Raw genomic sequence first — 17987 nt, 5'->3', positions numbered from 1 at the left:
AGCAGTTAAATATGGTGGTGGAAAGATCATGGTCTGGGGTTACATTCAGTATGGGGGTGTGCAAAACATTTGCAAGATGGAAGGCAATATCAATAGCCTAAAATATCAGCTACCTCTTATATTCCAAATCATAAAAGGGGGCAAATTCTGCAGCAGGATGGTGCTCCATCTCATACATCCATCTCTACAACAAAGTTCCTCCAGGCAAAAAAGATCAAGGTGCTCAAGGACTGGCCAGCCCAGTCACCAGACATGAACATCGTTGAGCATGTTTGGGGTAGGATGAAAGAGGAAGCTTGGAAGACAAAACCAAAGAATCTAGATGAACTCTGGGCGGCATATAAGACTGCATTCTTTGCTTTTCCTGATGACTTCATTAATAAATTGTATGAATCATTGTTGAACCGCATGGATGCAGTCCTTCAAGCTCATGGAAGTCACACAAAATATTAAATATGACTCTAATAGCACCACAACTTCATTCACCAATGTTATGCAACATATATTTGTATTTTAAGTTAATTATTTGTTTGAATATCACATTACTTTCTGTGGCCGACAAAAACTTTTGTCTTGCCAAAATCTGACCATTCTGTGTCTATTAAATGATCAATATTTCTGCATTGATGCCAATTTATTTTCTTAACCTAAACCACATTTCGGGGGGTTTCAGCTTTCAAAAGACTAATTTATACAACCAATGGATGAATTTAACGTCAGGTTATAAGCTTTTATTTACATAACATGGATAAGCGACATAACTTCTGTCAGGGAGTGTATATTAATATGTTCAATATACAGGGTGGGCCATTTATATGGATACACCTAAATAAAATGAGAATGGTCAAGCTTATTGAGAATTTCACAAGATAAAAAAATAGTGTGCTTGGTTTTAACATAACTTTATTCTTTCATGAGTTATTTACAAGTGTATAACCACTTATAAAATGTTTTCAAAGTGCTACCCATTGTGTTGGATTGTCAATACAACCCTCTTATCCCACTCTTGGCACACTGATGGCAACACCACAGAAGAAATGCTAGTCTAAGGGGGTCAGATTCCTTGTAGGAATGCTCAGACCTGACTACCATAATGTGATGGTGCACCATGTTGCTGGAAAAACTCAGGGAACATGTCTTCAGTGCATATAGAGGGCAACACATAATCATGTAGCAATTTCAGATATCCAGTATCATTGAGGTTTCCATTGATGAAGAATGGCCGCACTATCTTTGTACCCCATATACCACACCATACCATCAATTATGAGTGTCAGGTCCGAGCATCCCTACATGAACAGTTTCCTGTAAAGTGGATTGGTCATCGTGGACCAGTTGAAAGGCCACCAAGGACTCCAGATCTGACCCCCTTAGATTTTTATCTTTGGGGTCATCTGAAGGCAATTGTCTATGCTGTGAAGATACGAGATGTGCAGCATCTGAAACAATGGAAACTGGAAGCCTGTGCTAGCATTTCTAATGCAGTGTTGCTATCAGTGTGCCAAGAGTGGGAGAAGAGGGTTGTATTGACAATCCAACACAATGGGCAGCACTTTGAACACATTTTATAAGTGGTCATAAATTTGTAAATAACTCATGAAAGAATAAAGTTATGTTAAAGCCAAGCACACCATTGTTTTTCTTGTGAAATTTTTGATAAGTTTGATGTCACATGACCCTCTTCCCATTGAAAAAATTAAAGTTGGATCCAAAATGACCGACTTCAAAATGGCCGCCATGACTACCACCCATCTTGAAAAGTTTTCCCCTTCCCATATACTAATGTGCCACAAACATGAAGTTGATAGCACCAACCATTCCCATTTTATTTAGGTGTATCCATAAAAATGGCCCACTCTGTAGTTATATTTTACCCATTTTTTCCAAATGGACAACGTTTTAAAGGACTTTCCATTATTCATGATTAATATTTGTTTTCTGTCTATTAATTTGATTCAGTTGATAGCTGAACTGAAATGGCTAAGGGTACGTTCCCACGGTCAGTAAACACTCTGGGTTGGACGCTGCATACATCTGCTGTGTCCAGATGTTACAGCAAAGTGGATGGGATTTCAAGAAGTGCACCGACACCTGCGAATCACCTGCGGTTATAGAAGGCAGAGAGATGGGATATATTTCCATTGTTCCTACAATGTAAAGCTGTTGGTGTCTATCGTTACTGTTGTACGGGAATCTCTGATTGATCCACAGTATCGAGCATAAGTGGCTCGAGAGATGCAGCCAAAATTCTTCAGTAGGAGAAAGATATCTTTCCTGAAATTCACCCCAACAAATGCATAGATGATTGGATTAAGGCAACATCTTGTGAAAGCCAGGTTGCTGGTAATGATGATGGCAATATCTTTACTCTTTCTGACATCACAGGACATTTGATGGCTTCCTAGAAAGTCTGTTGTTTCCATGAAAATTACTAGTGTGTAAGGCAGCTGAAAGATCACAAAGACCACCACAACAGAGATTATAACCTTGAGGACTTTGTGCTTCTTGAAGCTCCTGCCAGTTAGAAGGGTTTTAGTAATAATAGAGTAACAAACAATCATCACGAAGAAAGGGATGACAAAACCAAGAAATATCTGAAAAAAGTTGCACATGCTCTTGACGGTTATTGTGATGTCTTCTGGGAATATCATCTTACATACGTACAATCCATCGTGCAGTTTGGATTGACTAAAAAAAAATTCTGGAAGACTGAGCAAAAATGATATCGACCAAAGACTGAGTGTGATCCACTTGCTTTTGTAAATGGATTTTTGACGCATTGTAAGGGTCTCAACCGCTCGGACAATTGCAATATATCTGTCCACACTTATACTGGTCAGAAACAAGAAGCCACTGAAGAAATTGATGGCGTACACACCCTGTACCACTTTGCACATTTCATTTCCAAATACCCAACCTTTAACTGCACTGGCAGACAAAAAAGGGAGTGTCAAGAGTAGAAGAAGGTCAGCCATTGCTAGGTTAATCAAATAGATATCAGTCATGGATTTTATCTTCTTGGCAAATACATAGGTCAAAAGAACCAAAGAATTGCCAGATATACCAACCAGAAATACAAGACTTTGCACATATGGCTGAAAGCCTCTGCTGAAGTCATGTATGTTGCTCACATCACAAATCTCTGGAATTTGATTGTTATAATCTGTTGATGCATAGTAATCTTGTGTGGTGTAGCTGTAGTCTAAATTCTGTAAGAAAGAGAATATTTTGATTAATTATTGGATGCAATACAGATTCTTTTAAGCTTGTATAGCTAAGTTGTCTCAGTAAAACTACTAAATTGCAGAATCTCCCTCTGTTGTGGATCCTGCCGCCCTTTATTACCACAGTTTAATACAATATTTCCGCTGTAGCGACATGGGTTACAATTATGTTATAGAAGTCACAGTGCTTTTGTCTTTTGTTATACCTGTGGTGCACATTTTGTCTAAGTCTACAGGAAAACCCAAGACAGAAACAAAATTAACAAGTACCCTGCTGTAAGTAAATAAGTAAAAACAGTAGTACATATAAATAACATTGGGTACTTAGTAAACACAATTTTAGATTAAAAAAGCATAAAAGCCATCCTACCAAAATCACGGTCTACCCAAATTCAGGATGGTCCTAACCTCTAGTATTAAAACCTTACTGTGGCGCCCCTGAGGGTTCAGTCGCCACAGAGGTACTGCACCTCCTCCTGAGGTGTGGTACCCCACCATCCAGGTAAGGTGGAGACACCTGACCACGCTCCAACACCTGCATCCCACACAACATAGTAGTGTAGCAAAGCACCTTTGGTGGCTCCCTGCTTGGAACACGAAGCATGCTGGCAGGCGGGTGGAGTTTAGTTTTGCATCAAAAGAGCGGGAAGAGTCTAGGATTCAGTCAGTTTGTCACAGGAGTCTGACGAGGTCAGTCTGTGAGAGGAGATCCCCGGAGTGGGATGGATGAAGGGAGTGCTGCAGCCGACCTCAGTGATCTGGGTCCGCTGGCACAGGAAAGGAACTTTGATAGAAAGCCTGACTCTCCATAAGAAGGAAAGAATTAGTACGGAACGTGAGGAGAAGAAGAGAACTAAGGATTAGGGTTAGAGGAGAACCCTTCCCAAGTTCTAAGCGCAAGGCCGGTCCCCGAGGTTGTATGGATACTAATGGTCCTGCAGCAGACACCGGAGGAATAGAAGTTGTCAACACTTTATTCCCACACCAGACTTGGGGGCACAACAGCAACAATAGTGAGCCGGGACTAGGTAGTAAGGAGTCCCCGAAGCAGGCTACAGCTGTCTGCTGTACAAGTAGAGTTCATAGGAACATCTGACAGGAGGAACTCCAGTGTAACTCAGTACTGTGAGTACTTCACTAAAGACGCTAAGAGGGAGACATTCAGAAAAGGTACATACGTTGGCAGAGTGTTGGAAAGGAGTACTTCATCTTGCCTGGAAGTTGGCTGAGCTCCTGACCCGGAGGACACGGCATGGATGCGGGCTCTTGTGCCACAACAGATTGTGAGTAAAGCTTTGGAACTACATGCCCTGGTGTCCTCCACTTATTCCTGAGTCAACCTGCCCGGCACTGCTGCATCCCATGCACCCGACACTACACCATCTAAGTGTCACTTCACCTACTCTGCCCTGGGACTTCAGCCCTGCCTGTGGAGGGCTATAACATCATTGCTGCACCATACCATCTGTCCCAGAGGATCTGTCTGCAGCGTCGGCTTAACATCTTCATTGCCGAACACCACAGGTGGCGTCACGACTCATTCATTCTAATCATCATAAGCACACTGAACATTCCCCCTTTTACAATGGGCGCCCAGGGTCACGGGCCGGGACCCAGCTGCCGTGACATCTCCCATTGAGGCTCATCGGGCACGGTACCGAGTACCCCACACCCCTGGGGGGGGCGACCCATTACCATGCATGATAGTGACGTCCTGTGTGAATAAGGCCTGAGCACAAATGTTCCAAACATGGACATTGGGGACTTCCAACTCCCCCACAGCAAATGTTGAGGGAGAGAAGCATTGGCCGGTTGGATTTCAATACGCTTTAACATTTTTGCTGACAGCAAGGATTAACTGCTGGCAGTAGCTTGCTTCATACTCAACATGCAGAACAAATATGTAAAATGTATGCCTCAACTCTTTGTCCAACATATGCCATGAGAGAACCTTATTGGACACTGTTGTAACATGTAAAGATATTTTCTTACTATTCTCCCACCAGGTGAAAGTAGAGATTATTGGTACACTGTACACCGTGCGTCTCCACATTGATAATCCCAGACCCACATTTATAACTGCGGGAAAATGGCCATATTTAAATGAGTAGTATTGTGACATTGTGAAGATGAGACATGTATTTGTAAACTGTTTATATTTTTATATATCACAATATGTTCTGTATTTATTTGTCATCTTTAGATTTTCTGGCAAATCATGTGATTATCCATGCTTCTAAATATGCTGACTTAGACAACTTATAAATATGCAAGCACCTATCGAAGAGATAGCCAATGGCTAATGTGTCCGTACCATATAATTATTATTATTATTTTTATTAAACATTATAACATTTGAGAATTTCACATAGAGAACCATGGAAGGGTTGAATAGGATAAATAATGCATGTACAGAAGATTAGAAGGCATTCCAAACTACTAATCACCCATGTGCGTACATCAGAACTAAGGTAGGTGACTATGAAATGCCTGGTGTGTGTTCAAGAATCTTCTGTTTTGATTCTTACAAGTAGAATTTTTCAGTTTGAGCAGCCATCACTGATCACGTGAGAGTTACTCCAACAGCCACTCTACAGCATTGTGCCTGGAATTGTACAACCACCTTTGTTGACCAATTATTAATAATATCAAGCTACGACACTATGAAATGCTTCTTGCTTATTGATTTTAGTAAAGAAGTGGCCAAGATGCTTCATACTGATCAATACATTTTTTTATATTGCACGGAAATTATTTGACAATGCAAACAGTATTTGCTGAACAAGGAAGTTTTCTTCTTTTATTACTAAGCTTCTCCTTCTGTTTTGTCCTTTATCACCATGTGGGGCCTAGTCAGCAGTGGTGTGCCTGGAAGCAGAAGAAAAGCTGGACTATAGAAGAAGGAATAGAAAGCTATTAGAAGAAAGAAGAGGCTATGGGAGGGTGAGAAAAAGTGTTTATTATTTTTTCATCCCTATATCTGTAGATTTGATTCCCTCTAATTTTATTTGATGCAAATCAAATCTTTTCCCTCAATTGGGCAAATCAGCCAAATTCAAATTTCAGATTTGTTCAACTCTAATACAATTTTTTTCTAAATCATAAAAGTTCCTTTTACTCTGTGTATACAGTGGCATAGCAAGGAAAGGGTTGTGGGAATGTGTATTGAATTTCAACTTCTTTCCTTCACCATACTGCCCACACTGAAGAGATTGAAGCCTGCACACATGCAGTGAGTACCTGGCCAGAGTTTCTTATGCAAAACACAACAAACAGGATGAGTTTGTCATCGGCTGCTGAGCCCTGCATAGGCAGTGAATAGAGGTGAGTGGATCTTTTGAAATTAGAATTTGCCAACTTCAAAAATGTTACCACAAAATTTGATTTGCAGCAAATAAATGTGGACACATCTTAGTACAGAAATCTCATAAAATACACATGGGGAGGAGGAGAGCGAGAACCGCAATGACTATAAGAGCTTACACTTTACAAGTAAGAGAGAGAGGACTCTGCAGACCATAAGACCTTACACTCTACAGAAGAGAGAAGATCCAACTGACCATAAGAGCTTACTCTCATACATTAGTGAGAAAGAAGTCTGCTGACCATAAGAGCTTACAATCTACAGGAATGAGAGAGGTATCTGCTGACCATTACAGCTTATACAGTTCAGTAGAGAGAGGACCCCGCTGATCTTAAGAGCTTATATTCTACGGTAGTGAGAGAGGATCCTACTGACCATAAGATTTTACACACTATAGAAGAAAGAAAGAGAGTACTCTACTGACTATAAGAGCTTACGCTCTACAGGAGAGAGAAGACCCCGCTGAGCATAAAAGCTTACAATATACAGGAGAAAGCGGACCTCGCTAACCATAAGGGTTCACACACTACAGAAGAGAGAGATGACCCTGACGATCATAACAACTTAGACTCTACAGATGAGAGAGACATATAGAGAGTGCATTGGGAGATGGAAAACTTTGCCATACAAACTGTGGTCCACTGGGAACAGCTGATCTGTGATGGCCCAAATACTGACCACCACTGTACAAGATATGATAATCCACTAGATGGCATGAGCATTGTGCTCGTTTGTTGGGCAGTTTCCAACATGTTTATGCCTATGAACTCTTGTCTGTGCAGCTGACATTTATAAATAGATGCTACATAGACACAGTATGTGAAACAAACATTTCATGTTTCATACACATATGTATACGCACACTTAGCACACACACATGTATACACCAAGCACATACAAATATATGTATACACAGAGCACATACACACACATTTATGTATACACAGAGCCCTTACACACATATACACAAAGCATATACATATACATGAATACACAGAACACATATATAGACATATGTGTACACAGAACACATACACACACAGAGTACACACTTACTGTGAGACCTTTGGAGGGGCTCCCGGGGTGGACCCGCTGGACCGTGGCAACGAACCTCCCTCGGGCGAGCTGACCTTGTGTACCACCCCCTATACAGAGAGCGTTAGGGGCAGACCCAAGGGAGACTATCGCCACAGTAGCTGGTACCGAGGGGAGAGAACCAGGAGTAGCCACGGGGGACCAGGGAAGGCTGGCAGAGAACCGACAGGAGTGGACCATGGACGACGAACAGGACTGGGCTGCCGGGAGGCAGGACAGCAACACGGAGGAGACAGCAAGGCAGAGGCACGGGCTGGAGGACAAAGCTTGAGACACAGGAACGAGGCAGGACGTGACCACTGGCAGGCAGGCACTAGGAGAGAGGAACACGGAGAAAGAGAGTAAGAGACAGGCACAGGCAACGGAACTGCTGGCAGGGGAATGCGCAGCAGGATGTGGGCCAGGATCACTTGCAAGGCACAAATGATAATCAGGCACCGCCAGGAGGAAGGGGAGGCCTGATAAGGGGAGAGACTGAAGGACTTCTGGGTCAGGGTGCACCGCGAGCAGGGAGACATGAGCGGCCGCCCTAGGCAGAACGGAGTGCGCGTGCGCTGCTAAACACAGCGCAGGCGCGCGCCTGTCGGGAAGCCGGAGCAGGAGCAGGAGGCAGAGCGGGAGTGCGCAGGGACGCCGGGTGAGTGTGCCAGGGATGGGAGGACCGCGGCGGTGCAAGGAGCGGCATGGGCGGCGTGACAGTACCCGTCTCCTTAAGCGCCCCCTTCCGCAAGCTTGAAAGAAACCTAGCCAAGATTCGAGGAGCCTGGATATTCTCCTGGGGCTCCCAGGATCTCTCCTCAGGACCAAAACCCTTCCAATCAACCAGAAAAAAGGTCCTCCCTCTTATCTTTTTCCTTGCCAGAATGTCTTTCACTTCGAACACATCGTCAGCGGAGACAGGCGGAGGTGAACGAGTGGTAGAGGCATGAAATTGATTGAGGATGACAGGTTTTAAAAGGGACACGTAGAAGGAATTAGGGATGTGGAGCGAGGCGGAAAGCTGCAGTTTGTAGGAGACATCGTTGATGCGAGCCAAGACCTCAAAGGGTCTGATGTACCGGGGACCTAGCTTATGCGAAGGAATCTTTAGGCGAATGAACTTGGAGGATACCCAAACCTTATCACCCGGGTGATATCGAGGAGGGTCTAAGCGCCTTTTGTCTGCGTGTCTCTTCACCCTGTCACGAGCTAACTCGAGAGCGGTCTTGGACTCCTGCCAGATCCTGGAGAACTCCCCAGACAGAAGATCAGCTGCCGGTACACCCGAGACAGGAGGGACCGGTAGGGGTATGCCAGGATGTTGCCCATAGACGACAAAGAATGGCGACTTGGCAGAAGATTCACGGGAGTGATTGTTATATGTGAATTCAGCCCACGGGAGTAAGTCAGACCAGTCATTCTGGTGGGCATTAGAGAAGTGACGGAGATAATTCACCAGGCACTGGTTATTCCGCTCCGCTTGTCCGTTGGACTGTGGGTGGTATGCTGAAGAGAAGTCGAGAGTAACGTTCATAGACTGGCATAAAGCTCTCCAAAATCGAGAGGTGAACTGAACTCCTCTGTCCGAAACAATATGTTGAGGTTGACCATGGAGGTGAAAGATATGATGGATAAAAGCTTTCGCCAAGTCAGGTGCTGAGGGTAAACCAGGAAGGGCGATGAAGTGTGCCATTTTGGAGAATCTGTCCACGACCACAAGGATGACGGTACAACCCGAAGACCGAGGTAGATCGGTAATGAAGTCCATTGTGACGTGTTGCCACGGAGCAGAAGGGACTGGAAGTGGGTGTAAAAGACCTGAGGGCAGCTGCCTCGGAACCTTGTTCTTGGCACAGGATGGGCAGGAGGCAACAAAACTTCGGACATCATGGAGAAGGGTAGGCTACCAGTAGTAGCGGGACACGAGGATGAGCATTTTTTTAAGACCAGCATGACCCGCGAGTTTGGAGGCATGCCCCCAGCATAAGACTCACCTCCGATCTCTTTCTGGCACAAAAGTTTTACTGGGAGGTAGAGAAGTTAAAGTGACAGGTGCCAACGTGATGAGCCTGGAAGGATCCATGATGTGTGTGAGTTCCTCCTCAGTATCTGCAGACAAGAAGGACCTGGACAAGGCATCGGCCCTGAGATTTTTGTTGCCGGGGCGGAAGTGAAGTTCGAAATCAAAACGGCCGAAGAACAGGGACCACCTGGCTTGCCGGGGGTTGAGTCTCTGTGCAGATCGGATGTAGGCTAAGTTCTTATGATCCGCGTAGATTTTAAAGGGATGTATAGCTCCCTCCAATAGGTACCTCCACTCCTCCAGTGCCAACTTGGTGGCAAGCATTTCCCTGTCACCGATGGAGTAGTTCCGTTCCGCAGTGGAGGACGTCTTGGAGAAGAAACCACAAGTACCCAGCCATCAGGAGGAAGCTCTCTGAGAAAGTACTGCTCTGGTCCCACTTGCCGAGGCATCAACCTCGAGGATGAAAGGTTTGTTGGCCTCAGGACGCTGGAGCATGGGTGCGGTGGCAAAGGCTTGCTTCAGAGACAGGAAGGCGTTCTCGGCCTCAGACGACCAGACGTGAGGTTAGCCCCCTTGCGGATCAATGAGGAGATGGGACCAGACAAAGAACAAAAATGAGGAATAAATTGCCGGTAATAGTTCGTGAAGCTGAGAAACCGCTGAATTGCTTTAACACCATGAGGCCGCGGCCAGTTGAGCACAGCGGACACCTTTTCTGGATCCATGCGTAAGCCAGAGTCGGAGATGATGTAACCCAGGAACGGAAGGGACGACTGCTCAAAGGCGCACTTCTCCAGCTTGGCATACAGGCGATTCTCCCTCAAACGCAGCAGTACTTGACGGACATTTCTTCTGTGGGTGGACAGGTCCGGAGAGAAGACGAGAATATCATCCAGATACACCACAGGAGTACAGAAGGTCTCAGAAAATGTAATTTACAAACTCCTGGAATACTGCGGGGGCGTTGCACAAAACAAAGGGCATGACCAGATATTCGTACTGCCCGTCCCTGGTGTTGAAGGCGGTCTTCCATTCATCTCCGGAGCGAATACGGATGAGATTGTAAGCCCCATGGAGATCCAGTTTAGCAAAGATTCGTGTTCCCCGCAGCTGATCGAACAACTCCAGGATGAGAGGCAGTGGGTACTTATTCTTGATCGTAATTTCATTAAGACCCCGGTAATCAATACAGGGACGAAGAGACCCATCCTTCTTCTTGACGAAGAAGAAACCTGCGCCAGCGGTTGAAGACGACTTCCGGATAAAGCCTCTGGCCAAATTTTCCTGGATGTACTCGGTCATGGCTTGAGACTCAAGAGGATTCCGAGGATAGATTCGGCCTCTAGGAGGAGTAGAGCCTGGAACAAGATCGATCGGGCAATCGTACGGACAATGCGGGGGAAGACTCTCTGCCTCTTTCTTATCGAATACGTGGGCGAAGGCTCAGTAGGCCGAAGGCAAGTCTTCAGGCACCGTGACTGGCCGCGAAGTCTTAAGAGGCTGAACAGGAAGGAGGCACTTAGTCTGGCAGGACTGACCCCAGCGAAGGATGTCTCCAGACCGCCAATCCAGAACAGGTTCATGTATCCTTAACCAAAGAAGGCCTAAAAGAAGCATATGGGACAATGATGGCAGTACAAAGAAGACTATCATCTCCCGATGCAAGGCTCCAATCTGTAACTCCACCCAGTAGCGTAGCTACCGGGGGGCAGAGGGGGCGGTGGCCCCGGGCCCCACGCTCTGATGGGGCCCACCCGAGCTATGCTATGTAACTATATCGGCGTGCAGATCGCGCCGATACAATTACTTGCTGCAGCAGGGAGTGAGTCATGTGACCGCTCTTCTGCAGTCTGTGGAGTGTGGAGGAGAGGGGGAGGGGAGGTCACTCACCCAATCCTGGCTGAGCGCGCTCTCCTTGAAAACTCCCTGCTGCAGAGAAGACATCAGCTCCAGCAGCACCCTGGACGCAGGGGGTTCTGCCTCTGCCTGTGAGCTGAGTTCACTGTCTGCTCTGCACTTGATTGCTTCTGACTGAGGGGAGCCTGAAAGCTGAGCAGCGTGCCGCTCCAGGACCAGTGGACACTGCACACAGCATGGGAATTGATGAGTATCTCTGTTAATTACTAATTGAAGTGTCTAATCTGTTGCTTTGGATATATACATACAACTTACTGCTATTTGGGTGTAATATTCATTACATGATGCTCTCCTTACATGTTACATAGTTTTCAGGCACTTTGCAGCGGTCACGGATGCGCTTTATGGCAATGCTTTGTCTTGGCCTGGGAATTTACTGCACTTTGGGACTGAGAGAAAACCAGGAAAAGTGCAAACGAGATCGCACTGCTGGCTGCAGTCATTGAGCTGTACAGAGAAAGCAGCGCATCCTCCCTGGCAGGCAGAGGGAGGGTTTAACCAGTGTATTGATCACCTTATCTCGGCTGTTTGTGCTGGCGTGTAATTATTAATCTACCCGTTACCAGGCTGACAGCGAGTCCTACAGGATTAGGGTATGTGCACACGTTGTGGATTACTCTGCGGATTTTTCCACGCGGATTTGGCCAAATCCACAGGTAAATCCGCAGGTTAAATGACCTGCGTTTTACCTGCGGATTTAGTGCAGATTTTGTGCGGATTTCCCCTGCGTTTTTACACCTGCGGATTCCTATAATGGAGCAGGTGTCAAAACTCCCCCTGAGGAAGGAGCCTGTCTGGCTCCGAAACGCGCGTCGGGGACAGGACCGACTTTGCTGCCTCACTGCTCTCCAGGTATAGTTGTGCGGTTCTTTTGCATTATCGCTATGATGTGTTCAGTGCACAACTTTTTATAAGACCCTGTACCTTACTTTGGCAGGGAACATTTCTTATCAAGGGTAGTAGTACTTTCTACATGATAATGTTATACACAATTCTTGTTATATTACATGTAATTATGAGCCCCTGACTTATCACTGGCTATAGTCGTGCGGTTCTTTACATTATCGCTATGATGTGTTCAGTGCACAATTTTTTATAAGACCTTGTACCTTTACGTTGTCAGGGAACATCTCTTATCAAGGGCAGTAGCACTTGCTACATGATGATGTTATACACACTTCTTGCTATATTACATGTAATTATGAGCCCCTGACTTATCACTGGCTATAGTGTTTAGTTTTGCACACTATTTTCCTGATGTGGTGTTTGCAGCATAGTTGGCCCTAGGGACCATTGTGTTTGTATGTATGCTGTTCCTCCTTTTCCATGTACCGTGTGTCTATATCTACAAGTATTTTTCAATAAATATTGTCATTTTATGGATTTTTGACTGCTTTCTTTTTGGTAATTTCTATGTGCACACGTTGTGGATTACTCTGCGGATTTTTCCACGCGGATTTGGCCAAATCCACAGGTAAATCCGCAGGTTAAATGACCTGCGTTTTACCTGCGGATTTAGTGCAGATTTTGTGCGGATTTCCCCTGCGTTTTTACACCTGCGGATTCCTATAATGGAGCAGGTGTCAAAACGCTGCGGATTCCGCACGAAGAATTGACATACTGCAGATTTAAATCTGCAGAAAATCCGCAGCATGTGCACTGTGTTTTTCATTTCTCCTAGACTGTACTGTACAACCCAGCAGAAACTGCTGCGGATCCGCAGGACCAAATCCACTGCGGATCCGCAGCAGAATCCGCAACGTGTGCACACACCCTAACTAGTGTTTGCTGCTCCCAGAGTGCTCCTAGTGGGAAGTTAAGTCTAGTACTTGTAGTGCCACAGCAGCAGTTAGTGCTTGATGACAAATAGCTGTGGAATAGTGTTTTTCTATACAGCGATTGTTAGTGGCATGGACATTTTACTAGTGTGATATAATATATTAGTATCAGTAATGCAGGTGACTTATTGTTGGAGTGAATCCTACAATGTGGTGAGCTACAGGGGGAAGGGAGGTCACCCCGGGACCAGCGATTTGAGGGGACCCACCCACAGCACGCCGATAGTGTTACATTCTGCGGCAGATCAGGCAGAATCGATCTCCCTGATCTGCCACCCGGCCGCTATGGGGCCCCTAAGCAGGCGCAGGGGCCCTGCGCCAGCAGTGGGTCCCCACCTGTCATTGCAAAATCAACTGTGTTGGCTGGATGCCATTTCAGCTGACTACATTGATTAGAGAAGGAGCATTACGCTCCCTCTCCCATCAGTTTCTGATGTCACTAACGCCAACACTGACAGGGGGTCGCAATGACGTCACTACTCGGAGCCTACAGTCCGGAGATGTGAGGGAGCTCGCAGCAGTGAAGAAACCAGGAGGAAAGGTGAGTTTTGGATTTATTTTTTATGAGGCTGCCTATGGGGTGCATTATATAAAGGGCTGCATTATTCTATAGGGTCTGCCTATGTAGAGTGCATTATACTATATTGAGGACTATAGTGAACTTGTCTGGCACATTATACTATATGGAGGCTATCTAGCGGGCCATCATACAGTGTGGAGATTACAGTGTTGGAGCTATCAAACAATACTAAGCGGTAAGTGTATATACAGTGAGGGGGGATTAGACTGTGTATAAGAGAGCATCATACTGTGTATAGGGGAGCATCATACAGTGTGTAGGGGAGCTGTACAGGGGGGAGACTCATGATATTATGAAATGTAAAGTGGGTACTTATTGTTATAGGGAACTCAGGTAACTGTGACTGTCAAAGGGGCACAAATGGCGCTATTACTTTCTAGGGGACAAAATATGGGCACTGTTTTCGAGAGTTGCTTTAGAATTTAGAGGGCACAGAGAACCACACAGCAGGTACAGTTAAAGGGACACATACAGCAGCAGCGGTTCAGCATTGGGGTATCAGCAGGGTAAGGAGTTTGTGCAGGTAGGGAGTAGTCCCATTGGTGACAGTGCTGAAAATATGAGACATGAAATGTATCTTTGTTGTAATCTCTGCAGACGAGTCGTGGCTGGAAGAAGTTGTCATGTTGGTCTGGGCCAGATGGAAAAGTGAATGATTCCATCAGAAAGAGCGTCAGCTGTAAGTTACCATCTGTAACTGTGCTGTGATCTCTTATACGGTATGTTGTGTAGGACGGGTATCTACCACTCACTATATGGCGGTAATATCAATATTGGTCTTTATTTAGAAATTATATTCAGCAACAGCGCGGTCCTCTGCTGAGGTTCTCCTCAAAACCCTAGCTACACCTCTGACTCCACCTCTTTGGTGACCAAGGTAACGGTCTCCCATAGGGGAGCACCGTCGACTGACGATAACTGCTGAGGAGTCTCCAAGGACCAGACAGGTATCTGCATTCTTTTTACCGCCTCGAGTTGGATGAAGTTCCCTGCTGCCCCAGAATCTATATAAGCTACCTCTGAAGAATGTTTAGAACCCTGGTTCAACAAGACAGAGAGGGTCAAAGGTAGAGAGGTGTCATTGACACCTAGGGAGGCCTCTCTTACCTGTCCTAGGCGGAGGCGTTTCCCAGTCTCACCGGACAAGAACGCAGGAGATGGGTGGCGCTGCCACAATAGAGACAGAGACCTTGTGCGAGTCTCTCCTGGCGACGCTGCTCAGCCAGCTTGAGTCGGTCCACCTGCATGGGCTCTGGAGCTGCAGCCACGGTGGAAAATCGCGAGCAAGGAGTACTGCGTGTAGTTGGAGACGAGCGAGGAAATCTTCTCTCCCTGGCAGCTTCGCGGGTACGCTCCTGGAAACTTAGATTGATACGCGTCGCCAGGAACGCCAGGGAGGTTTAACTGGGACGTTGGTGTGTCTCGCCCTGCAAACTCATCTTTCATTCGAGCGGACAAGCCACGCCAAAAGGCTCCTACCAGGGCCTCATTGTTCCATCCTAGCTCAGAAGCCAACGTACGGAACTGGATGGCGCACCCTGGCGGAGATTAAATAAGGACTCTGTGGCAGAGACCAGGCGCCCGAGCTCGTCGAAGACTTTACGAAAAGTCTCCAAAAAGGGGGCGAGCTGGGAGACCAGAGGATCGTCTCGCTCCCACAGGGGGTTTACCCAAGTCAGTGCCTCACCCACCAAGTGGGATACCACAAAGGCCACTTTGACTCGGTCGGTGGGGTACTGTTGTGGCAATAATTCAAAATGCAACTGGCATTGGTTAAGGAACCCCGACACAGCTTGGGATCTCCGGTGTACTGTGGAGGTTTAGCCAAACGGGGGGAAGGATGTGGAACCGGAGCCGGAGCGGCGACCTGTAGGGAGAGCAGTCGATTATTCACCGAGGCCATGAAATTAAGCATGCGGGCTTGGGTGTCTCGCTGCTGGGCAAGTTCCTGCTGGAGACTGGCTAGCTGGGACGCGCTCCCCGGATCGGAGGGCTGTAGGTCCTAGAGACGACACTCCATAGTCTTCAAAAATGCCATGATCCGGGTCTGATTTTCCCATAGGAACGCTAGTTCCTTTTGGGCGGCGGCAGAGGTACCAGCGGGGCCCATGGCCTGATTATACTGTGAGACCTTTGGAAGGGGCTCCCGGGGTGGACCCGCTGGACCGTGGCAACGAACCTCCCTCGGGCGAGCTGACCTGGTGTACCACCCCCTATACAGGGAGCGATAGGGGCAGACCAAGGGAGACTATCGCCTCAGTAGCTGGTACCCAGGGGAGAGACCCAGGAGTAGCCACGGGGGACCGGAGAGGCTGGCGGAGAACCGACAGGACTGGACCACGGACGACGAACAGGACTGGGATGCCGGGAGGCAGGACAGCAACACGAAGGAGACAGCAAGGAGGAGGCACGGGCTGCAGGTCAAGGCTTGAGACACAGGAACGAGGCAGGACGGGACCACGGGCAGGCAGGCACTAGGAGAGAGGAACACGGAGGAGAGTAAGAGACAGGCACAGGCAACGGAACTGCTGGCAGGGGAATGCGCAGCAGGATGTGGGGCCAGGATCACTTGCAAGGCACAAATGATAATCAGGCACCGCCAGGAGGAAGGGGCGGCCTGATAAGGGGAGAGGCTGAAGGACTTCTGGGTCAGGGTGCACCTCGAGCAGGGAGACATGAGCGGCCACCCTAGGCAGAACAGAATGCGCGTGCGCTGTTAAACACAGCGCGGGTGCGTGCCCGTCGGGAAGCCGGAGCAGGAGGCAGAGCGGGAGCGCGCAGGGATGCCGGGTGAGTGTGCCAGGGATGGGAGGACCGCGGCGAGGCAGGTGGTGGCCGCAGCGGTGCAAGGAGCTGCGTGGGCGGCGTGACACCTACATATACTCGTAGACATACAGTATGTGTATATAAAGAGCACCTTCATATAGACACATGCATGCAAAGAACATATTCATACAGACACCTAAATACCTACCAGGAGCCCGTACATTCTGATGTCTTCGCTAATACTGTATATACCATCAGGAGCCAATACATTCTGATATTTTCAATAATATATACCACCAGCAGCTCATACATTCTAAAAAACTCACTAATATATATCACCAGGAGACTGTACATTTTGATTTCTTTACTATATACCTATATATACCTACCATCAGCCCTTACATTCTGACATCCTTACTAATATTTACCACCAGGAGTCCATACATTCTAATGTCTTAATTAATATATTGTATACCCACCACAGATTCTGTTCCACACAGTTTAGGGTCATATGCTTTAATACTTGAGGATATGTGAGGAATGACTTTTATAGTCTTCTATTTCTAGAGTTGATTGATGTTGCAATCTGATCATGTAATGTTGGTTTTACGTAGTTGTAGAATCAGTTAAATTCTTACCTTCAATATCTGTAGGTCTCAAGGGTCGCAAGATATAGATGATAGATAGATATAATACATTAAATCAGTGGTTCTCACCTCCTCATATAACTTGTTAGGTCGCATTGTGGAGAGATGCTGAGAGTGGAAAATATTTCTTCTTCGATGCTGAGAGTGTAAGTTATTACGGTACTTCCTGGAGCAGCCACAGGTAGTTGTGTTCAGACTTTTTAAAATCCTCTTCATTTATACAACTCCCCTCCCCCTATTACTCATCTTTCAGGAAATAACCATTTACAATTTAGTCCACAAACACCAGTCAAGAAAAATTGGTCAATGTTCTTTAACCCCTTCACGACATGCGCCGTACTACTACAGTGCATGTTGTGTCCCCCCCTTTGATGTGGGCTCCGGCGGCGCCCGGAACAGCTGCGGGTGGAATCGTGATCCACCCGTGCCTATTAACCCATTAAATGCTACTGTCAAACTGACAGCGGCATTTAACATGCGATTCCAGCAATCGCGACGGAAATCCGCCCATAGGTGACCCCTGTCACGTGATCGCGGGTCACTGATAGGTT

At 46.7% G+C, this 17987-nt stretch overlaps 1 protein-coding gene across 1 annotated transcript; it reads right to left on the bottom strand.

The window, feature by feature from the left end:
• Nucleotides 1-1627: 1627 nt before the first annotated feature.
• On the bottom strand, nt 1628-17743 carry CCR10 (C-C motif chemokine receptor 10). The gene is made up of 2 exons (XM_073572894.1): nt 17506-17743; nt 1628-3209 (listed from the first exon to the last, which is right to left on the bottom strand). Exons 1-2 carry the CDS (start codon nt 17650-17652, stop codon nt 2148-2150), a joined length of 1209 nt encoding a protein of 402 aa, XP_073428995.1. The 5' UTR covers nt 17653-17743; the 3' UTR covers nt 1628-2147.
• Between the last annotated feature and the right edge of the window lie 244 nt (nt 17744-17987).

The sequence above is a fragment of the Dendrobates tinctorius genome, unplaced genomic scaffold (genome assembly GCF_039654945.1).
Source record: "Dendrobates tinctorius isolate UK_male_01 unplaced genomic scaffold, ASM3965494v1 ptg000032l, whole genome shotgun sequence".
Lineage (NCBI taxonomy): Eukaryota > Metazoa > Chordata > Amphibia > Anura > Dendrobatidae > Dendrobates > Dendrobates tinctorius.
This window is presented reverse-complemented; position numbering and strand designations above follow the sequence as displayed.

Excerpts from the sequence above, each read along its gene's own strand:
- CCR10 (XM_073572894.1), bottom strand. The coding sequence starts at position 17,652 with ATGAAGAGGATTTTAAAAAGTCTGAACACAACTACCTGTGGCTGCTCC. Across the intron at positions 3,210-17,505 it reads CTAACAAGTTATATGAGGAG|AATTTAGACTACAGCTACAC; the intron begins GTGAGAACCACT and ends TCTTTCTTACAG.